This window comes from Chenopodium album, chromosome 26 (genome assembly GCF_948465745.1).
Source record: "Chenopodium album chromosome 26, dcCheAlbu1.1, whole genome shotgun sequence".
Taxonomy (NCBI): Eukaryota; Viridiplantae; Streptophyta; class Magnoliopsida; order Caryophyllales; family Amaranthaceae; genus Chenopodium; species Chenopodium album.
The window spans coordinates 16,231,211-16,256,112 of NC_137859.1; the positions used below are offsets into that span (position 1 = coordinate 16,231,211).

A 24,902-nucleotide genomic window follows, 5' to 3' on the forward strand; every position below is an offset into this window, starting at 1 on the left:
ATTGCCAGACTCGTTTGCTGACCCAAAAAGAGTGACCAAGTCACATATTCCAGCTATAAATGCTCCATTTAAAATAGATGTCCCGGAAGGACAAAATAAATTTGCTAATGAGTCGTCTAAACGTCAGAAACGTGGAAGACCAATAGGTTCCAAAGATAAGAATCCTCGGAAAAGAAAAGGAGCATTGATTGATGATGGTCAAAGTGAAGAAACAATTTCCGAAGGATCCCCAGAAGAGAATTTAGACATGATACAGGAAGAAATTCAGGTACTTGATAATGAAGAAATGTCAACAAATTATATCATGTCTGGAATTACGTGGAATCGAAATCAAATCGACGTCGACGATATTTTTGCATGCAATGTAGCATTAGATGTTATGGATAATAATGAGGATCATGAACCAAAATACATTGAAGAATGTAGACAAAGAAATAATTGGCCAAAATGGAAAGAAGCAATTGAAGCAGAATTAAGATATCTTGGAAAAAGAGATGTACTCGGACCTTTAGTCCGTACACCTGAAGGTGTAAAGCTAGTGGATATAAATGGGTCTTTGTGCGAAAGAGAAATGAAAAGGGTGAAGTTGTAAGATATAAGGCATGATTAGTTGCACAAGGATTCTCACAAAGACCTGGTATTGATTATGAGGAGACATATTCTCCTGTGGTGGATGCAACTACTTTTAGATTTCTGATTATGCTGGCAATAAGAGAAGGACTTAACTTACGTTTGATGGATGTAGTCACATCTTATTTATATGGCCCATTGGATAATGACATTTACATGAAGCTCCCAGAAGGATTCAAGCTGCCAGAAGTAGAAAAATCTAGTTATCAAGAACATTGTATTAAATTGAACAAATCTCTTTACGGATTGAAACAATCTGGACGTATGTGGTATAACCGTCTAAGTGAGTATTTCTTAAAAGAAGGTTAAAAGAATGATCCTATCAGCCCATGTATTTTTATAAAGAAATTTGGATCGGGATTTGTTATAATTGCAGCGTATGTTGATGATTTGAATATCATTGGAACTCCCGAAGAGATTTTAGTGACTGTCAATTATTTAAAGAAAGAGTTCGAAATGAAAGATCTTGGAAAGACAAAATTCTACTTGGGGTTACAAATTGAGCACCTAGAGAATGGAATCCTTGTGCATCAATCAACATACATAGAAAATGTTCTTCAAAGATTTTCTAGGGATACAACACATCCATTGAGTAGCCCTATGGTTGTAAGATCACTTGAAGTAGAGAAAGATCCATTCCGACCTCGGGAAAATGATGAAGAAATTCTTGGTCCTAAAGTACCATTCTGACTTGCTATTATGGTTTATGGATACGATAAAACATATTCATGTGGATCTTGTTTGAATCGTTTCAATGTATATTTTATTAATATCCACTTTTTATAATTTTACATTGTTGATAATTAGAGATATTAATCGTTAAAAACATGCGTTGACAATTGTGATAATAGAAAGGTGTAAACTAAAACAACAGAGGGAGTATATTACTTAAATTTTCCAACTTAAAAAAATCTTTAAGAAAATTAAAATAAAACCAAAAAAAATAAATAAATAAAGCAAACAAACTGGTTCAAAGAAAAATAAGAAGGCAAAAGCTAATGAGTGCCCTAGGGGCGTTAGATAAGAGTATTAAAAGTGAAAATATAAAGGTAAAACTAACATTAATTACGCCGAATGACACGTGATTTTGTCATGCATTCCTAACTTAATACTCTTTCAACCAATAAAATTATTCCTTAACTAATGCCCCGAGGCGCTCGTTAGCAAGATCCAAATAAAAATAGATGAATTCCTTTCAAGTTAATAACTTAGTTACTTTGGTAATTAAATTTTAGGAAAATACTTTTGTCAAAATAGTCGTTTTGGTAAAAGATCCCACGTATTTTAGATAAGCTTTCCAAATTGAATTCTCCTTCCTCACCTCCTTACAAAACCATGAAACCAAATCCATCTTCTCAATAACAGTAGCATAGCACCACCTTCAATATCTCCATCAATGTCATCTTTTACTTCTCTCTGTTCATCCCATTTCTTCTCCACTAGTTTCCTCTCTTTCAAACAATCAAGTATTTCCACAAACACCCATTTCCTTCATAGATTCAGGCACCCGAATCCACCCCACCAACTCACTCAATTTCACTCTTTCAACATAAAATCACTCCAAAACAATGCAGCTCAATCATCAGATGCTTTCGTCCCCGAAAAACCGACGCCTAGGACACTTTTCCCTGGTGGGTATAAGCGGCCTGAGATCAAAATCCCCAACATTGTGCTCCAATTGAATGCTTCTGAGGTTCTGAATGATGGGTCAGTTGTTGATTTTGTAGATATGGCCGTTTCGAAGTGGGTTGGAATTGTGGTTGTTAATGGAGACGAAGGCGGTAGTGGTGGAAAGCTTTATGAGGCTGCCTGTTTGTTGAAGTCTGTGATTAGAGACCGAGCTTATTTGTTGGTTGCTGAGCGTGTTGATATTGCTGTTGCTGTTAATGCTAGTGGAGTTTTGTTATCTGATCAAGGTTATATTTTGCACTTTTTTTTTATAGTTATTTTTATTTTTTATTTTTTACAAATTTGTGTAATTAAGTAAGGTTTGTTTTAATTTGTGGTATGCTGTTAGTTTCTTTGCATAATTTGTGGTATAATTGATATTTGTTTTCTTGAATTTGTGGTTTGTTGTTAGTTTCATTGCCTAATTTGTGGTATAGTTGATATGGGTTTTGTTGAATTTGTGGTTTGTTGTTAGTTTCATTGACTAATTTGTGGTATACTTGATATGAGTTTCAATGAACTTGTGGTGTGCTGTTAGTTTCAATTGCCTAATTTGTGGTATAATTGATATTGGTTTTATTGAATTTGTGGTTTGTTGTTAGTTTCATTGCCTAATTTGTGGTATATTGATTTTGTGGTTTGTTGTTAGTTTCATTGACTAATTTGTGGTATAATTGATATGAGTTTCAATGAACTTGTGGTGTGCTGTTAGTTTCAATTGCCTAATTTGTGGTATAATTGATATCGGTTTTGTTGAATTTTGGTGTGCTGTTAGTTTTTGTGGTATGTTGGGTGTGCTGTATATACCTGATTTCACTTATCTGAACTTATAAAACCTTATTAGAACTTATTTCAGTTATTAATTGAACTTGGGTATCCCTTACCACTTATCATAACATATTTTTCCCGAACTTATTTATCCGTATATGATGAACATATCTTGAAATAATTGGAAATAAGGTGAACAAAACATGACCTTTGTTTGTGTTCATAATTTGATTTATTGATGGTTTGCATTTGGGATGATATATTGGTTGAGTTAGGGTCTGTTTGTGCAATAAACCTTTATTCTAGATGGCGCAGTTGAGGGTTTAAGTTTCGGTTCTTTGCTTTTGGTATCTAGTTTTTAAAGACAACAGAGTATTTTTTTTTTTTTTTTTTAATAAAAATTTCCATTTCTTGATTCTAGTAGGTTTAGTATGAGTGAGGGTCAATAATTTTGATCAAACTTTCAATAATATTACAGACATACCAATTTTTGCCTCTTGAATATTAAACATTGGAGGCTCAAAGTGATAACAAGGAAGCAAATGTCTCATTAATGGGCTGATAGCTCTTGTATATATCTACAGGTCTACCCCCAATTGTAGCAAGGAATACATTGATGAGTTCAAAATCAGACTCAGTAGTCCTTCCAGTTGTGGGAAAGATTGTGCAAACTGTGAAAGCTGCACTTAACGCTTCTAGTGCTGAGGGCGCTGATTTTCTTATTTATAGTATTCTTGCCGAAGAACCTGCTGAAAATTTCATGGATTCTATTAATAATAATGTTAAGATTCCGGTGTTTGTTGAAGTGGAATTGATAACAAATGGTGGGTCATTTGATGAAGTATCAAAGGTGCTCATGTCCAGTGCAAGTGGAGTTGTTACTTCATTGCAGGAATTGAAGTCTAGTGGTGATAGTCTTAGCAAAATTTTATATGACCCATCAGCTATGAATAGACTTGCTACAGACATAAGACACCAGGATGAAGATTTAAGCTTCAATAAGCATGTGTTGAACACTACTAATGGCTTTTCTGTTGATATGGGGATAGCTAGCTTTGTCAATCTGGAGGACAGAGAAATGCAGTTCATAAAGAAGGAGAGACGGTTATTAATGGAAGCAGTTGACACTATTGAGAAGGCTGCACCACTGGTGATCATTTATTGTTAACATTGGGTAGCTAAGTTATTTAAAGTGTCCTAACACTTGAGCTTTTGTTTCTCGTTGCACGTGACTCTTGATTGAGGATTTATTATTGATGCAGATGGAGGAAATTTCACTTCTCAATGATGCTATCTCACAACTTGATGAGCCATTTTTGCTGGTCATAGTGGTAATTGAGTGCTGAACTTCAACAAAATTCTGGTTCAAGGATAATATGGGTATTAGCTCTGATTTTTATGAAAATTTTCTGTCATGTTGGTATAATTTTACAAAATGTAATTGTGATCAGGTAGTTATGGTGATAATATTATATTGTGCATGAAAATCAGGGAATCATCAGCCTCTAATCAATTATAGAACTTCATCTTAAAATTTTCCTATTCATGTGTGTCTTATTGGCTAACTTATCCTTCTCCTTCTGAGGTTAATGACTTTGGTTTTATTAGGTGTTCTCTGAAAGTTATAGGTCTTGTGTTAGGTAACTCTGTGGACTGAGGTATAGAAGACTCAAAATAGCCTTTGTTGTTTAAATATTCCTGGCCTAACTTATTCATGTGTCTTCTTGGCTAACTTATTCTTAAACTTTGATTGTAATAGAGAATATCTCTTTTCCGGCAGGACTTTTAGTGACAAAAAACCATCTTTCAATCTTGGAACCCTTTGATCTCTGATGCATTTCTCTCTCTATATTCTCATTCTCAGTTTTAAGTGACTAATTATTTTTTCATTGAAGTTTTTCCTTTCTTTACTCCAGGCCTTCCTTCTCCTCCTCCCCTCATCTGTTTTGCATCATTATTCATCTTGAGGGCATCAAATATGGAAGGGGCTGCACCAGGCAGAAATTTTATCCAAATATCTCTGATTATGATCCCCAATAAAAAAAACCTCGAATTGTGAACTTAACACCCAGCTTAAACTTAATTGCTGATATATTAGGAGGAGCAGGAGCCATAGATTGGGTTTGGATCCAGATATGGGTCTTTTCCTGTAATTTCGCAAATTGAAAAGGATAGAAATAGTTTTATTTCCTATATATCTTGCTGTCTCTTCTTACATGTACAACTTCGTGTTTTCTTTTATAAATTTTCTTGGCTATTTCTTTTTTTTTGTCGCTACCCAGTACCCACTATCAATCTATCTGTATTTGTTGCTTTTCTACTGTATAATTGTTTGGGTTTGGGTGATATTGCATTGTAATCAATGATAACCACATAAATCATGAATGTTTATGAATTTCATTTTAAAATATTGCATACAATGAGAATCATTTTATGACTTCAAGACTTTTTTAGTTGTTTCTTCTCAACACTTTATAACTAGTAACTCAACTCCTAAAGCTTAAATGTGCCAGGTCTTTGTGCAATTAGGAAGATCAAGGCTTATCATTTTTATTAGGAGAGAGTGAGGGATAGCTCAAGTGGTAAGAGCTTCCCTCCCGGTTCTAGATGATCCTGGGATCGATTCTTACCCTCGCCCTTGTGGCTCTCTAAACACCAAAAAAAAAAAAAAAAAATCATTTTTATTAGGAGACTTTTATGCTACAAGAGAGAATGACATTGAAGGGAGAAAGAGACAGATAGGGCAGTGATAGAGAGATGGCCAAAGATGATTGTGGTGGCTGACTTGATCATTGGCTGATTGGTTATGATGGTAAAAGACAATGGATGTGGTGGCGGTGGATTTGATAAACCGCAAAAAGGGAGTGAAGGGAGCAAATGAAGGGTTTTGTGGATAAGGGAGGAAATAATTCTAGAGTTGAGAGAGATAATTAAAAGAGTGTAGATCATTGATCCTTTGTCTCAACAAGGTCATTATATGGGGAATTTTCTGTTTAGAGTCTTAGAGAATTTATTTGATCTTCTGAACATGAGGGTTATTATTAAGTTTTCTTTATACCTTTCAATAATTATTTTGGCATGAATATGAAGTGCATGGATTTACATGAGGATGAAGCTTTAATTCGTAAGGGATGGAGGAGAAAGATTTATGTTGATGACTACGCGGAATAATCAAATTTGGTTCATGTTAGCCGACCTCACTTTTGGGATTAAGGCTTTGATTGATTAGCCTTAGAGTTATCTTCTTATTCGGTTTAATGTTAGTCGAATACCTTGTATATTGATCGTTGTATGCTGTTATTAGCTGGACGTTTAATGATAAAATTATAGTTTAACTACCATTCACTTATATTATTCATCCATCTTTTTTTTTTTTGTTTTTTTTTATTTTTTATTTATTTATTTTTTTTTTTTTGAGTGAATATTATTCATCTATCTAAGGGTGCATTCTATTCAAATCATTTTTTTTATCTTAAATTGTCAAAAGTTATTAAACCTTATAAGAACATATTTTAGTTGCAATTATGCTAGTCTCAATTTTTGTAATGGTAGTCAAATCTCACATCTCCCCCGTCCCATAATGTTTTTCAAAATGATATTCTCATTTCCTTTTGTGATGTCCCTATTTAATCGTTTTGTCCTCTCCTTTTCAGTAAATTTTGCCCAGATTGAATATAGAATTCATAAAAGTACCTTTTTTTGAAAAAAAATAAAATTAAAACATAAGTTGAATACAACAAAAGTATTTAATGTTTGATCTTTTCCCAATGTTGAATTGTGCAATTTTCAATAAAAGTACACATGCAATGTACAATATTAATTGCAAATCATTTTTGTCCAAATTTCTTATTTCAAGGAAAATTTCACAATGGGAAAAACATTATGGGACAGAGGGAGCAATAAAGATATCCCATATTTGCAGCGTTCAAGCTTTAAACTCTAATGCTAAAGACCTACTTTTCCAGCATGCTTTGCCATGAAAAAATCAGCCAATTGTGCAAGGAATGTTGTGTAAATGTGATTATTGATCTGGGAAATAATTGTAAATGACTGAAGGACAGTTTTATTACCATTGATATTGAATAGCTAGTTTTTAGCACGAGAAAAACTGAAAGAAATTTCTGACAGGTTCATTTTTTAAATGTGGGAGAATTTTTTTTATTTTTTTTCTTAGTTTCTGTTAGCTTAAATTTTTTTAGTTACTTTGCAAAATACCTTTGAATCTTGACACTGAACTTCTGAGTTCTGACTCTGGGAGTGTTCATTTTTGGATCAGAGTCATTCCTGCTCTTTGATTGTGAACAGTGCAACAGTGAACTGTTTAGTCAAACTATGTTCATTTAAGAATTTGATGTTTGGATTTCTCTATGAGTGTACCCTACAACATAATGTGTTATCTTTGTTGAAGAAATTTATTACTCGGTTAATCTGTTACTGTCTTTATGATTGTAACAGGGTGAATTTAACTCCGGAAAATCATCAGTCATCAATGCACTCCTTGGAGGAAAATTCGTGATGGAGGGGGTAGTTCCCACCACCAATGAGATTACTTTCTTGCGTTATGCTGATTTGGATGCTAAGGAGGAGCAACGTTGTGTAAGGCTTCCTGATGGTCAAAATATTTGCTACCTACCTGCCAAAATTCTAAAGAAGGTTGGTTTTCTTGGTTGTTTACTTTTTTTAAATTAAAGCTGGTGCTGTTGCTCATAGGCTTATGCATCCATATTTTCTATAGTTTTATTGTTTGTTTATCAGATGCCTACGACTTTATTGCAAGATCCCTATTTTATGTAGATTTAGAGCATATGTGGTGCTGTTGAACCTAATCTCTGTCATCTTCAGTCATTTGTCATCATGTTGTGTCATTAGATGAATTATAAGACTGTCGTATTTATGGTTTACACCTTGAAGCCTTTCTATCTGCTATACCTCATTACTTTTTAAAAACATGAAAACACCCTTCAAGAAATTAGATGACTGTTAAAACAGGCAAGAGAAAAGATTAAGCAAAATCCACAAACAAGAGGCGTCAAGAGCACACACATTTTATGTGGTTCAATTCATTAGCTATGTCCTTAAAGGCAGGTGAGATGAAGTGCTTTTAGTGATCTTGAAGAATATAGATTATGGAAGTAGGCGAGGTTAAGAATTAGGGGAATATATAATAATAAATCCTTAAACTAAAACAGATTAGGCCCGTATAATAAGCTGTGAAAGAACACCATAGCCCATTATAACAGATAGCGTAGGTTTTGGGGACTTCACTAGAACCCTAGAACCCCGACTTGCAGACAGTGCTGGGTCACCCGAAATGATAGATTTTTTTATTTTTACACCCGAAATGATAGATTTTTTTTATTTTTACACCCGAAATGATAGATTGATTCAAGGCATATTTTAAAAATGACAAAAATATGTTAATCAGGAGCATGTTGCTTTATTTTATCTTGTAATATTGAGCTCTACTGCCTCCTGAGTCTTGAATAATATGTACAATAGCTGCTAGCATTTTATTAAGCAAAGAGCTTGGATGTAGTGTCGCATCTTATTTTTCAGCATGTACCCGTGCAATCCCTTTTTTATTAATTTTGTAACATGTAATTTTTTTGAAATATCTGCCTTCTGTGGGCAATGGTGGACCCCATGCATAAACTGTTGTAGGGTTGCTATGTGTCTTTTTCTGTAGTGTTTGGCTGCAGTCTACCCCTGGTTAATCTGTAGCAGCTTTATGTATGTGTTTCTCAAATGTTTGAAATATGACTTGGTATGTAATTGAAAGAATTTGGGAATAATTGAGAATAGAAAGTTACTTAGAGTATGTAAGATAAGATAGCAGGGAGAGTAATATAGCTGTCTATGACTTGTAAATGGTCTAATTTCACTTCATGTCTTATTAGTTTTATATAGATGTATTTTAATGCTTATTTTCTCTTTTTCAACTGCTAATTAAAAAACCAAGTAAATTTATGTTACACCTCTTAGTTCCTATTAAGTTTCAGTATTTTTCTACCTCAATTATCTCAGATTAGTTTCCACACTTTATTTATCATGTTTCCCAGATTAATTCCTTTGTCCTGAGTTGTTACTTATTCAGTTTTTAATTATGGCATAGTTGATGAGAAATAAAATTGATGGAACCAAATATAATGAATGTGAGAGTAAAGTGGTGGTCCCTTATTGCCATGGTCAATTGTAGTGTGGGGAGAACTCAAAGGGAGAACCCAAAATGGAAAGTGGGGCCAACTGTAAGGGACAGAGTGATTGAAGGAGTAGTTTTTACACTTCTTTTTTTGGAAAGATCCCACTATTATTTTAACTCGTCCCTCTTTCCATTACCAAAAAGTTATGTTTTGACACAGCCACAGTCTCTCACATTAACTTGAATATAGCCCATTATAGCCCATTATATCCCATCACATATACCTTTTCAATATAATATTACCCTACTGGATTCTTTTATTTGTCAAGACAAGTGTCAAAACTAATTTGGCAAGGAGGGAGTTTTTCCTAAATTGGTTTCATTTCTCAGCAGTTGCAATGTTGCATCTATAGCACTAAAAATGATTATCTGGTTTGTAGTTTGGACTCCTTTTGAGAAGCATTGACTTTTTTAATTTAGATTGTAGTTGCATATAGGCATGTAGAATAATAGATACATGATCTCTGCCAAGAATGATGCAACTTTTATTCAATGTCTTCACTGTGATCCTTCGACAAGTTTTTAATAGTTACAGTTGTATATATGTAAAGAAAATATTCCATCGACATTCCTTAATGCAGAATGTTTACACTATTTTTATTATGAGGCAATATTTTTGAGCCGTTTGCTTAATTAAATGAATTTCCTTTTGTTCTGTTAAAGCAGATGGTTATTGTTGATACACCTGGAACTAATGTCATTCTGCAAAGACAGCAGCGCCTTACTGAAGAATTTGTTCCTAGAGCTGATTTACTCCTTTTTGTTCTGTCTGCTGACCGTCCATTAAGTGAGAGTGAGGTATGGTTTGCTTCCTGTGCTCTTTTGTCATGCTCATTGTTAAAAATGAGGATCAGGCGGCACAACTCATTATCTTCTCCAATACAAGACGATTGTCCTTATGATGTTGGTTTATACTAAGGGAGCGTTGACTGTTCTATCCAACTTTTTTTGATGCGTCTGATCTGATCTTTTTTACCAAAATTTTTTTTGTACCAAGTCAAATTAAGTTATAATTTATACATTTTTTATAGACTACACATTTTATGTTTACTATGATAATTTGTATCAATCGACGCTTTGTTTAGACTTGACATTAGTGAACTATGGTTAACAATATAAAGTAAGATGGACCAAAAAGGAAAGTGGGCAATTAAATAGATGGAATGCTATAAATCTGATCTCTTTTTTTTTTTTTTTTGGTAAATCAGTAGATTTTATTATCAAAAAGGAAACAATGTGTTTCCTTAGTACAAACTACATAGGCCAACAAGGCCAAAAAAAAAGCAACTATACATCAACTATGCTTATATGGACATGTTACCTATCCACTCTCTATTATTTACATTCTTATTATGCTTATAGACATGTAGACCCTTATTTATCATCAAAGAGTATCTAGGAGTCCTAACACAGAGCATGATTATCTCCTTTACAGCACAAAATGAGGTCATCTGCAAAAGTGTGTTAAGCCCATAGGCTTACATCTTGGGTGAAATTTGAAACCCTTAACTTCACTCACCACCTTAAGGATCCTTGAAAGGTACTCAATATGAAGCCCAAAAAGCAAAGGTGGGAGGGGATCACCTTGCCTCAAGCCTCTTTTTGCTTCAAAGAACCCGTGTAGACCCCCCATTTATAATCAAAGAGTAACTAAGAGTTCTAACACAAAGCATGATTATCTCAATGAAACTGCTGGGGAAATTCAGAGCTGATAGCATCTCCTCAATAAAGTCCCATTCTATAGTGTCATATGCCTTCTTCAAATCCAGCTTGATTCTACATCCTGCAGCAGATTTTGAGCAGTCATATTGTCTCACCAAGTCCTGACACACCATGATGTTATGCACAATATACCTACTGTGGACAAAAGCACCCTGGTTTTCAGCTATCACTTGGGGTAGAACCTTCCTTAACCTCTCACAAATGACTTTTGAGATACACTTATAGATCACATTACAACATGAGATCGGTCTGAAATCAGCAACACTTCCAGGACACTTAGTCTAAGGAACTAAGGTTATGGAGGTAGTGTTAATTTCTTATAGAAGTTTCTTGGTTCTGAAGAAGTCAAGTACAACACTTTCAATCTCATCCCCAATTATGCTCCGTGAGTCTTTATAAAAACCACTTCCAAACCCATCCTGGAGCCTTGTTGATATCAATGTCAAACATGGTTCTTTCAACCTCACTAGCTGAATAAGGAGCTTCAAGAGCATTCCTCATATCCTCAGTCAGGATAGGACCTTTGCCAACCACTGCCTCATTATCTTTTTCTCTGTAATCTTCTCTGGAGCCCAGCAAAGATTTGTAAAAATCCAAAAAAGCATCTGGAATTTTTTGAGGATTATCAATCCATTCTCCATCCATGTTTCTAATAGAGTAAACTCTATTGTGCATTTGCATTTGTCTTTTCCTGAGAGCTCTGTGAAACATAGCTGTATTTTGATCTCCTTCTCTATCCAAACATCTTTTGTTTATCGTCTCAAAAAAGACAAATAAAAGTTGTTAGCTGTATTAAATGCTTCTGTAGCCAAAATTTCAGAGTGAATAGCATTCAAATCACTAGGATTTGCATGCAAAGTGGTCTGAGCATTATTCAGTTCAATAGTAGCTTCCTGGAATCTCTGTATCACATCATTGCATTGGGTCTTGCTGAAACCAATTAAAGCTTTCTTCAGGATACATCAAGGATCCATGAACCTCCATACTCCAAGCCTGTCCAACTAGGTCCTCGCAAATGACTTCACATATTGAAATACCTGAAAGGCTTCTTATTTATGCCAGCATCTTAATAAACTGTGATTATCCCAGGACAATGATCAAAGTTGCCTTCATTTGCAAAGTAATAGTGCTCAAACTTATTATTCCAATCATCATATACTAATCCTCTATCTAGTTTTGTGAAGACTCTAGCTGTTCCGTCCTGTTTGTTATTCCAAGTATAGTAATTGCCACTATACTTTATGTCCTGTAACTTTCTCAACACAGTTCCTAAAATCCTGCATTTCATTCCGTCTCACAGCTTCACCAACTTTCTCTTCAGCTTCTAGAATACAGTTGAAATCTCCTGCAACTATCCATGGAGTGTCTATCCAAGTGTGCAAACCTTGAATATCTTTCCACAGAGGCTCTCTCTCTTTGGCAGTATTGAAACCATAAACCACAGTGCAAACAAATCTCTCAGATCTGTTCTTTGGCTGAATCATACAGTGCATTAGCTGGCTAGTGCTCAGGATAATATCCACATCAAAAGCACTTGGATTCCATCCTATAGAAATTCTTCCCCAGGATGAGTGTTATTATTACAGGAAACACACCATCCATCAAAGACATTTAGGTATAAACCCTCCATATTAAGCCCAACTAACCCACAATTATAGAGTTGCAAAACTCTTTTTATGTCTTTTTGTTTACTGAGTTTGTTGGCTCCTCTTACATTCCATATCAAGAGTCTATCCATACTGGTCAGAGGGCTCTGCAGTATGAGCAAGCTCTCTATCTTGATCCTCCACCTCTCCCTTACTGTCAGCTGCTTCATCATCATCTTTTTCTTCTGCTAACACCTCAAAGATATTATGAACCTTGACCTCAGGAATGGCCTTAGGAACCCATTTTACCATTTTCCTACTCTTCATGAACCCATCTGCATCTTCCTGAATAACCTCTGCATCTTGTTCTGTCTTATCTTTGTCAACAGGCTTCAATGCTTTTGTGACTTGTTGCTGTTCTGGTTTTCCAGGCTTCTTGGTCAACTTCTTCTTCTTTTGCCTTCTACAATTCTGAGCAGTATGCCCCAAACTCTTGCAAGAGGTACAGACAACAGGCCTCCAATCATACTTCAGAGATACTGCCATCTTTTGACCCTTTTCATTCACAAAAGTTAACTGATCCGGCAGATCCTGATCAATTCCCACCCCTACTAAAACCTTAGCAAATTGAAGTTTATCCCTGTTAACAGTTGCTGGGTCTAACTTCACAAAGTTTTCTAGCTTCCCAACAATCTTCTTGATTGATTTTGTAAAAAATTACTAAGAGTGTGATTTTTAATTTCAAGAAAAATTAATTTTAATTTGTTTTTTAGGGGTCAAATAGCCATTAAAATATGGAGATGCTTGATAAGATTTAGTAGTAAACTAAAATAAATTGTTTTAATTGTAGCAAGTGTTGTGCGACATCGTATTTATGTGAGGATCTTTTTGTATAAGATTGCAGATGTGAGCATCTAAAGAGTGCAATTGAAATTTGTGATTGTTATGAAAGAATGCATATAAATGAAGGTTGGAAAGTGGTTAGATTTTCCTCGTTTGATTCCTTGTAAAGTAAATCTTAAAACTCATGAGCTGAACTTGTTGATTGTACCTCAACTTGATATTTGTAAAAGGTTAAGGCTCAAGACATGTTCTCTTAATTTTCTTCAATGTTATAACAGTAAAGTGCAACGCGATAGGAGATAATTAGTTGTTGCCAGCTATTCCAAATTTCCAATGACCAACTTAAGTAAAGTGATAAGCAAGGGTCATTTCCAAAGGAGTCATGCGAATAATACAGCGTAAAGCATTTGACTCGCTAGATCAAAAAGGATGAGTTGATTAGTTAATCACTACTATAGAGATGAAATTTTTAGGGATTAACAATAGGGAAAAACTTTAAGGATAGGTTCAACACACAACATGCACAAGTTTAACCAGCGGAAATCAGGGAAGAGAATTAAATGTTGATAGCCTTCTTCAGTTCGAACCATAAATAGATTACAAGATTGATTAATTGGAACGAGAACAAAGTGACACACAAGCAAGAGTTCCTCTTTTACTTCGCATTAAGGTATCATTAATATAATAAAATTTATAGCCACTATTGCTAATGGCACTATATTAATTTTACATGTTCTGCCTATTCGAACGCGTTTAAATCCAACTAATCAATCAATTCAAGAGACTAACAGTTAGCTTAACTCAAGATTCCTAACACATGAACTAATGAGGCTTCCATCAATGTAATTGAACTAAATGGGAAGTTTGGAACTCAAGAATAATAATAACCATTTAATTATTCTTCCATATCCCCCAAGTAGTCACAAACATGCATGGTTGGGTCTCTACCTAATCCCTAACTAAGAGACTACTCACAACCCATGTTTATAAACTCTTTCATAGCACTAATTAAGAAGTCTTTGGAAATTGGCATAGCTATGCTAGAGTTGGGATTCAACTAGTCACTATGGTAAATAACACCATGTTCGATAGGTACTAAACAAAGAGAAATCATTGGCCAAATGGACTAAATAATTATTTATAGAATAGTCTATCACTAATTTAACATACTTGTTTCAAGTAATCAATACTGAATAGCTAGATTAAGATTGAACACTCTTCAACTTCTCTCTTAATAAATTACTCTCTTTTAAAGGCTGAGCTTTCCCAAAAATATAAGCTGTCCTAATTTATTGATGTACTTCGTATGAAACAATTTGTGCTCCCCCTTAAATTACAACTTGAAAGTGGATTAAAATAACTTGGATAGTAGATATAAGTTTTGAGTCCTCCTTCAGAAAATTTGTGAATGCAAGATTACTGAGCACCAACTCCTTGGTCACTCAGAGGCCACGAGGCTTGAAACTATTTGCAGTCTGCTCTATTGTAGCCGGAGCGTTTGCACTGCTCCTTTTTGAGTCCTCGATGTTTATTGCCCTTTCTTGTTCCTTGATTTCTTTTCCTACAACACAAAGCATGTGAGAGTATCAAACTATTGAAAAAACAAAGGAAAAGTGCAATTAGAGTGCATAAAAGGGTAAGATAGGGTTAACTAACTAATAGATGAATAAGTATGAAAAGGAATAAATATAGGAAAGAAAGGGTAAAGTAGGCCTAGAAAGGGGAAAAACATGCTAGAATGCTACCAGTATTGTTGCATAAATGCCGCTCATCAGAGTTTGCAGGTCCTGGCATATAATACTTTCTCCAGTTTGTTAATAAAATCAAAGAAAACTGCAGAATATAATACTGTTGTTACTACTCTTCTGAAGATAAAAAGAGAGTATGAAAAAGAAAATCGGTGCGCCTAGTTAAGTGAAATATTTTATCTCATCTGCCAAATAAGATTATAATTAGTTGTTCTTTATGGAACTACGATAATAGAACTTGAGTAGTTATTGTAGAAATTAGTGAAATATTACTAAAATTTTGGATATTTAAGTAACACATGGACCTTGCAATGGGAATGTTTCCTAGGTCATCCATTAATTAGTAGGTATGCAAATGATTGGTAAATACACAATCTTTTGGGTGTTGGGAGGTATAGAAAAAGTATTTCCTATGTGTGTTTTTCAATGGTCTGATGATTTCTTTCTAGCTTAAGGTTTTAGGAAATCCTGAGCTGATCTTATTCTAGATAACCAATCTGTACTCATATATTCTTGCCAAAATGCCTAGGATATGTTTTACATTATTTGCGTTGCTTTGGCAACAATTTTTATTACATTCTATTTAAAGGTTAGAAATAAGCTTTTTGTTGCATGTTGATTGTGATGGTCTTGTGTTTTCTGAACTAATAGAGTATTGATAAAACTTAGTATGGGTTATTGTAGAAGAAATAAATGGTGCAAATGATAGATACCCTATGGTAGCAAGTCTTGTGTAGTTATTATCCTTTTTAACACATTGGGATAACTTGATGCTTTTGAATATTCTTTCAAACTGGTGTTGATTTCGGGCCTCATTTTATGTTTTTCAGGTTGCATTCCTTCGCTATACTCAGCAGTGGAAGAAAAAAGTACTATTCTTGTTGAATAAAGCTGATCTGTACAGAAATGGCAATGAGGTATAATTGTAACTTACATTGAGCATTGATAGTATCACAAACCTAATTGGTTATTATTTATAAGCAAATAATAGGTCAGGAGACAAGATACGAAAAAAAAAGTGCTCCCTTTTCTTTTTAAATATTTTTTCTTGAAGATGGAAAAACTAGTAGATGTATGAGGCAGCAGAGTTCATGACCTAAATTTGATGCAGCTAAATTTTGAAATTTGGATCTCATTGTTGCCTCAGATCCTCTACAGGTATGCAATGAGTGTAGCGATGTAGAGGATCCAGATATTTAATTGATAATTGTGTATATTTGGGAATTGGGGCTGTGAATTGCAGTCTTAGCTAGCTACTGCGCATGATATGCCTTTTGTTTTTATCTGTTAGTCCTTTATTTCCTGATGTGTAACATAACCCTTTCTACTAATTTGATGCAGCTTGATGAAGCCATTACATTTGTAAGAGACAATGTGCGAAATTTGCTGAATGTAGAAAATGTGACACTATTTCCTGTATCTGCACGCTCTGCTCTCGAAGCAAAACTTGCAACTAATGATGGAACAGCTCAACAAAATCTAATGTCTGAATCCTACCCGAGCTCTCAGACTTTTGATAAATTTGAGAAATTTCTATATGACTTCATGGATGGTTCAACAACTGCTGGTCTTGAGAGGATGACAATTAAGCTTCAAACACCTCTTGCAATTGCTGAGCGACTATTGTCTTCCTGTCAAACACTGGTGACACAGGACTGCAGATATGCCCAGAAGGACTTAATATCAATGAAGGAGTTAGTTCGCAGTGTTGAGGAGTATGGAAGGAAAATGGAAAACGAGAGCAATTCGTGGAGGCGGCAAATTATCTCACTGGTACACGGCATAAACAATTCCAAATTTCAGGCTTAGCTAATCTTGTTTCATCATTGCTTTGTTCATTAGTCTATTGATTTGACCTTTTGAATCAACTGGCATAAAATGAAAAATTGAAAAGTGTGTCAGATTTGTCCATTCTTGCTGCCATGATCCTCTAGTCATGGCTCCCACAAGAATATTGGAAAGTTGTATATATATATTTTTTTCTCCACTCTTGCACTAAATGAGCCTTTGGTAGATGAAATATTACCTAGAAAGTGTGGTAAAAGTACACTTGGTCTGAGTCTATATTTGTTGTATGAACTTGCTTGGTTATCTGAAAAAAAAAATCTATGAGATGATTACTGATGCCTGGGTGTAATTGTATAACTGTAGGTTGGCAGTGCAAAAGAGCGTATGTTAAAACTTGTGGAATCTACCCTGCAGCTATCCAATTTGGATATTGCTTTTTCAATGTTTTTGGGAGGAGACAAATCTGCATCAGCTGCCACACAGAGTATTCAAAATGACATTGTCAGCCCTGCACTTGCTGATGCTCAAGTAAGTTAGATTCTTAGTAACTATACACCTGTATCTTACCCTTCAAACAGTGCTGCTGCTTTTAGCCTTTTATGCAGAGTTGCAATGGGGTGAAGTTAATGTGTCTTGCTACCATATTGGGTCATTGCAAAGGGAAACTTTACTCGGAACCTTGGTGGAGGGCATTTAGTTTTGATTATTTGATTTGGGGGAGGGTGTGTTTGGTTAATAAAAGAAGGTTGTTTGGCATGAGAATCTTTTGCTATAGTCAATTAGGATGTAGATTTTGATTGGTTTAATTTTTCCTTGCCAACTTAGCTTCCTTGTGAGGATCTTGCTGGGTCTTTTGACTGGATTTCTTATAACCAGCTTGCATAGATAAGTATGGTGTATAGGAGAAAATATTTTGCTACCTCCACTATTTAATTTGGTGAGGGGCAGGAAGGGAGGGGGGGAAGACATATTTTCTCTTCCGACCCAGAGGGAAGGAAGGAAACCATTTCTGTTTTTTAGAGTTCACTGTTGTTCACGAGTGTCAGGTGCTTCTGTTTGGCTCAATTATTACAAGGTGAATGGTAGTAGATCCATTTTATTTTATTTTTGTGGTGTGCACGACAATAAGACGGCTTTTCAACTTAATGGGACATGTTAGTTAGACGAATTTGAAGAATTGCATGGTTTGTTGAACCTGCTCTGACAATGGATATGATGTTATAATGTAGATCATCTTTTGACATTTTAATCTTCACTGTGAACCCGATTCTTCAAGAACCTTCATTTAAAAGCTAAACCAATTATTTCTTCAAGAAGAGTAAAATTGCATGGTTTGTTGAACCTACTCCGTATTTGCTGACAATGGATATTATGTGATAATGTAGATCATCTTTTGACATCTTAATCTTCACTGTGAACCTGGTTCTTCAAGCTAAGAACCTTCATTTTAAGGCTAAACTAATTATTTCTTCAAGAAGAGTAGAGCAGCACCCCCTCCCCCCCCCCCCCCCCCCCCCCTTCCCCTTCCCCTCTTCGTCTTCTTCTTCTTCGTTTTGTTTGTTTTTTGTTGTTTGCATTACGGTAACATATTTGTTAAGTGGACTTTTAACTTAGTGGGACACTGGGTTAAAATTTATAAAGGAAAAATTGCCAAAAATAATACAACCTTTGGCTCATTCTTTTTTGATAATACATTCTTTTTTAATAATACAATCTGTTGATTATTTTGTAATAATATAACCTTTAGGGGGAGTTCATTTTAAACAAGACAAAATTGAATTTTCGGTTGGTTTTGAGGTGGGAGAAGGGATGGGATGATCCCCCGTTCCTCATCCCTACCACCAAAAACTCATCCCTTCCCCTATCCTAACCTTAAAATCTACCGAAAATTTGATTTTATCTTGTTTAAAATGAACACTCCCTAAAGGTTGTATTATTACAAAATTATCCAAAGGTTGTATTATTAAAAAAGTACTAGCCACAAATTATAAAAAATATAAAAGATATTTAGAAAAGTATTTCATTTGGGTATATATGGAATATGTTTGTCAAACTGGAAAGAAAATATTCTACGGTATAAATAGTTTACTTAAAGTTTTTGCAGGAAAAAAAAAAAAAAAAAAAAAGAAGCGAATAGTGCGGGAAATTTTATTACAAGGTAATGACAAATGTCATAGAAGAATTTGCTTTTAGTATAGGTTAATAGATAGATGTTAGTGAGATGTGATTAGTGAACTGCATTTGATTTCTAAGCTGGCTTCATTTTTGCTGACAAAGAACACAGGGAATCCATCATACTGGATTGTTTAGATGTAAATCATTCTTCTATTCACAATTTACCTGGCTATTGTAGCTAAGAACCTTCATTTAGAAGGCCAACGTCACTGCATAGGTTTATCAAGCTAAATAATTTGCATGGAGCAAGGAAACTGAGCAACGTAGCTGATACTCTTGTCCAAGAGGCTAGAATGAGACTATTTTACTCACCTTGTATTAACTACTTAACCAATCAATGTGTCTATATGTGAAGATATGTGAATTATTTAGCTGATCTTAAACTGCTCAGCATATAAATATGCTTCTTGTAATTAATCTATTTTCCTCTTTTGGTACAAAACATAAAATGCTGAATGGAAGAATACACTTAAACATCAATCAATGCTTTTCTGAAGATGTATTGCAAGAATATAACTGTACTTTTGATGATCAAGTGGTTGCCTACTTATTTTAATCTCCTTGTTATAAATTGATGTGAAAAAAAAAAAAATGCTGATCTCTTCACGCATCCCTGTAAATATTTTAGCTTATTCTATTCAAATGGGTTGGTTGTATGATAGATTTATCTTGTGGATAACGTGGGCAAGAAATTAGGCTAGATTTTAATACTTTTTGAGGGATGGTATTGAGAAACTTTGAAATTTGTGAGTTTTAATATGGCGGTGTTCAAAAAGATTTTCCTAATTTTGGCCAACTTTGTTGTTTAAATGTTTGGCCTCTCAGAGCAGGTGTCTCTGGCCGTTTTTGTTTTGTTGTCTGGCATTAATCTATTTTCTTTTAATTTATAATCATAACGGAAGTCTTCATTTTCTTTATTTGATTTGATTTCAAATACAGAGAATTCTTAGGGAATATACCTCCTGGTTAAGAGAAAACAATATGCGTGAAGGTATGCAGTATAAGGAGACATTTGAGAAAAGATGGTCTGTACTTCTTGACTCACACCATGAAGGGGATTTTACCAGTAATCTTCTGCTGAGAGAAGTTGATACCCAGAGCTTAAAATCAGTAGAACAGTTTAGTGGTACTGCAGCTTCAAAACTGTTTGACCAAGAAGTTCGTCAAGTGGTGAGTGCTGTGTTCTGCAAATCTTCTTTCATCTAATTTGATTTGACATTTGGAAATAATGAGCCTATGTTGCTCTTTACCTCAAATATTGCCCGCAACCACAGCATAGTATTACTTTCACATTTTTATTGTATGTACAGGTTGAACCATTTCTAACTGCCCCTTTCTTCTCTTTCTGCAGTTCTTCGGAGCTTTTGGAGGTCTAGGAGCTGCTGGTTTATCTGCTTCACTACTCACATCAGTCTTGCCAACTACATTAGAAGACCTTCTAGCACTTGGACTTTGTTCTGCTGGCGGGTGATATATCTTTTTCCATCTCCTTGTTGAATTGTCTGATTCCACAATATCTGCTGTGCACATAGAATCTGTTCTTTTTATGATGAGAGTTATGGCCTGTTACCTGATGGAGCATCATTAATGGTCTATATAGTTTATCAATAGTCTTTATCAGAAATTTGTTTGAACATGTTAATTGGTATTTTAAGGGTAGTTTTTACTCTCGAGTCCCTTGACAAAAAATATGTTTACAATTCTTTGAAGTGATGTTTCAATAATTAAATATGTAGGCTTACTAACATAAATTCAAACGTAAATCTTATACTAATGATAGTCTATGTTACTCGGACTCTTCATTTCACCTCACGTACCCGTGTCGGACCCTCGACACTTGGACATGGGTATGACACCCGGGCACTTCACTTTTAGTTCAAAATCATGGAATTTTTTCAGAAAATAGCTGAGTCGGACACTTGGACACATATCTGTGTCGGGCATGGGTACCCGAGTCCAAGTAACATAGATGATAGTATTATCCAATATCCCATATCACTAATACTTCTACAGTTCTACCTCAAGATGTAATCTAACACATGATTCAATCTAAACCAAGCAACAACCTACGATGTGACAAGTTCATATGATTTCTTTCAAATTTTGTGTCTAGCAAAAGATTTATTGGGATGTAGAATTTCTTTTTTTATAATTTATTTTATAAATTGATGAAAATGGTAAGAGTTGACATATTATAAATATTCTTATCTTTAATTCTTTACTAAACAATTACATGACAAATGGAACTTCAAATCTTCAATATCAAACTGTTTCCCTTGTTAATAATATACTCCCTCTGTTTTAGGGTAAAAGGCATGTAACTTTTCATTAAAAAGTCATTACTCAAACGTGTTCTAATTTTTTGTAATTTTTTAATGAGCAAGTTCTCCAATTTATCCTAATGCATTTAAATTTTATGTAGTTTTATATGCAAAGATAGTAGTGAATCCCTGTCTTTTTCGAGATTTTACGAATCCTCATGTATTTTTTCTGGGCAAATTGCATTGTATTAACATCTAAGCTGTTCTGACTTTTCATTTCACCTTGAGTACCCACATCGGGTACTTAAAACTTGGACATGGGTATGACACTTAGGGTGTGTTGGTTGGTTGGAGAAAATGGAATGGTATGGAATCAAATGAGAGGGAATGGGTGGTGACATCGCTTGTATGGATTGTTTGATGTTACAATGGAATGGAAACAAATGAGGGAGGAAGAAGATTAAGGAGGGTAAATGATGTGGTACCTCTGTGTTTAAGAGGGTTATAGGAGATTGTGGAGGGTAAGTAATCAATTACTGTCAAGCAAGAAGAATTGTACCATACCGCTCAAACAACATAACCTATAATGGAAATTTTTTTGTGATGTCATTTCCAGCTCCTTAAATTTTCATTCCAAACATCCAGGACAGTTCATTTTGGACCAAATAAGCAAAATTAAAGATGGGCTGTTTGACACGTGAAAATGGGTGTGTCCGAGATTTAGATGACACATACCTGCGCAGCTGCGCCTGACACTTCTGGTAGAGTTAACTTTAGACAAAATATCCTACCTTTCAGTCTGACACTTCTATTAGAGTTAACTTAGATGACATGAACAAATGCCTTCGCCAATAAGCATTTTACTTTCTCTTAACTGAGTAATTAGGTTAACCTAATGTTGGGCTGAATAGTAGTCTGCAAGGGAAATTGAAGGTTAACCTAGTTGATTACCTCCTATAGGCTTGATCACCTTAGCAGAAGGTTAACCTAATGCTAAGGTGATGTGTGCTTAATTCACCTGTTTTTTCAGTATCTTTACCAATATTACAAGTTTGAACTTTGATTTGCTTACTGAACAGCTAGAATTGTCTTGCTTTCGTTAGAAACAAAAGATCAGCAAGCCTTATGAATTCAAAATTGACTACAATCTAGCATGGCTTTCACATGTTTTGAGTTTTTTCTTTTAATTATCATGGATCTTAGATGATTGCAAAATAGGTGCTATTTAATTCATCTGCTCAATCGAGAAAGCATATGGTCATACTATGTACTGCGAGCAGCTATTCCATTAGGGGATTCAAAATTAAGCACTATGTTAATTGTCTCAAATCCTTCAGTTTGGTTAAACTTTGGGAATTGAAGCTGTGAACTTTTGAGCCTTTGTCATTAAAACACTTATAATTTCTTGCTTTTTAATATGGTTTTAGCTAACAGGTCCTCATTTTTTTGTCAGTTTGTTGGCCATTTCAAATTTTCCAGCTCGTAGGCAAAAGGTTCTAGATAGCGTTAAAAAGATTGCAGATGTTGTAGAAAAAGAAATTGTGGAAGCCATGCAGAAGGATCTGTCAATCACCGTCAAGAACATGGAAGACTTTGTATCCTTGGTTGGGAAACCATATGAGGAAGCAGCACAACAAAGATTAGACAAGTTGTTGGAAACTCGAGAACAGCTGACTGTTGTTGAGAAAAAACTACAAACATTACAGGTTGAACTTCAGAATTTACATTTATCATGAGCTTTCTTGGCAATCACTTTTTACTGAAGACAAATCTTGCGTAATTGGTATATAATGTATAGTAAGTGATCCGTGAACTCTATATTCTGTCAAATTGTTGTGATATTTCATATAATAATATGGGTGTCTGTTTATATAATCAATCAGAGACAGCCGCATTAGTTTTTCTTTTCGAAACGTTCTCAGAAAATGTGGTTGTAGGCTTGTAAGTCAACAGATTTTGTGGTGTTAAAATGTGTGGCTCTCTTGATTTTGAATCTTGGCACAAACATGTGTCGGTTGCTGCTGGCATTTTGCTAATGGATGTGGAACGTTGCATACTGTAAAACGAATACTTTGTGTCAAACAGTTTTAAATGAAGTTTATTCCTTTGTTCTTTTAGTTCCTTGATTAAACAAAGTTTTGACTTCTTCTGAGTGATTATTGGCCTATTCTAAATGTGGTAGCTCCACGACATTAGTCTTTATCACTATACTAAAAATAATGGTGTTATTTTATTGTGATTATGCGGCACAGACGAGATTCAGATTCGTCAATCAAGCTGCAGTCAAGCTTCTGCTGCATTCCACTACGTGATTTTTTATAGAACCGAAATTCTCTCAGGACCGGCCAGCAGGGTATATGTTTATCTGTTGAATTGTTATTTTACCAATCATCAGTCTGCTGACATCTCTGCATTCTCATGAAGCGTTGCGTTCGTACATACTTTTCTTTAATCTTATGTGAAAGGTACGTCTGAATTATCAGTGGGAGAAAAAAGGCGATACTTTAATGTAGTCAAAAGCTTTAAAGGAGATGACGGGAAGAAGATGGAGGCTTTGAAAATGCTTGTGTAAGCGATGTTTTTGATTCCTCCTTTGTCTTCCCGATTAAAGGTCCTTGGAAAATAATAAAGCTAGTCCTATATAATGCATATAATATGGTGAGCTTACTGTAAAGCCATGACGAAGAAAGTCGAATTGAGTTGAGATAGTACCTTTGTCTCTCAAGGGAAAAGCCGATGTGACGAAACAAACAGTATGAACTTTTTTGCTTAGTTTGCAAGATACTTATACCCTTGATTAGCTAGTACAGGTCGATTAAATTATTTGCTAAAGATGGATTACGGAAGCAAATTCGACGGTTTAGGCTCCAAATTGTATGTTAGCTAGGCTCTTAGGAGTTAGGAGCACATATTCTTAGCCTCCTTAATAACATAGGCTTTTCAAAATTACACTAAAAATTGCTTTTGTATGTTTGTTTAGTAGCCGACTGTTTGACTCTTTGAATTATCTTTAGTGTACTGGCCGAAATTGCTTTTTGCTAGTTGTTTACCTAGTTGGATTCTGGCTACTTAGCTTTCTCTTTGGTGAATTACAATTTGATGTGCTTTTTATACCACACAAAATGAAAGTGAATCCAAAGATCTTTTAGGTCTTTTACTGTTTGTTTGGTATGTATGATGTTATACTTATAAACTTAGGGACATGGTATATTGTGAATAGTAGATGATATTTTCGATAACAAGGGCATGCTTGAATTGCGGATAATTGATTTGAGTGAGAAAGTCTAGATTAAGTCGTAGATAGATTGTGCAGTTGAAGTTAGGGTCTGTTCTCATTGACTGAACTGAACTTAACTTAACTTATTAAAACTGAATTGAACTGAATATTTTATAAGAGAAGGAAATTAGGAGTTGAACTAAACAAAACTGAAAACGTATGAGAACAGGCCCTAAAATGGAGGATTTATTAGTCTCGATAAGTTAAAATTACAAGTACATATCGTCCCATTGCCCT

At 34.8% G+C, this 24,902-nt stretch overlaps 1 protein-coding gene across 2 annotated transcripts; it reads left to right on the forward strand.

Annotated features, from left to right (window-relative positions):
• Positions 1 to 1,926: 1,926 nt before the first annotated feature.
• On the forward strand, positions 1,927 to 23,505 carry LOC145618608 (putative transmembrane GTPase FZO-like, chloroplastic). 2 transcript variants are annotated; one of them, XM_081673383.1, is made up of 11 exons: positions 1,927 to 2,546; positions 3,651 to 4,216; positions 4,329 to 4,397; positions 7,522 to 7,719; positions 9,929 to 10,063; positions 15,995 to 16,081; positions 16,506 to 16,937; positions 17,316 to 17,480; positions 20,067 to 20,297; positions 20,479 to 20,594; positions 22,842 to 23,505. In XM_081673383.1, the coding sequence occupies exons 1-11, from the start codon at positions 2,027 to 2,029 to the stop codon at positions 23,122 to 23,124; spliced, it is 2,802 nt and encodes a 933-aa protein (XP_081529509.1). In that variant the 5' UTR covers positions 1,927 to 2,026; the 3' UTR covers positions 23,125 to 23,505. The 2 variants fall into 2 exon arrangements, with proteins under 2 accessions (XP_081529509.1, XP_081529510.1); XM_081673384.1 differs by having other exon boundaries at positions 9,932 to 10,063.
• The last annotated feature ends 1,397 nt before the right edge of the window (positions 23,506 to 24,902 follow it).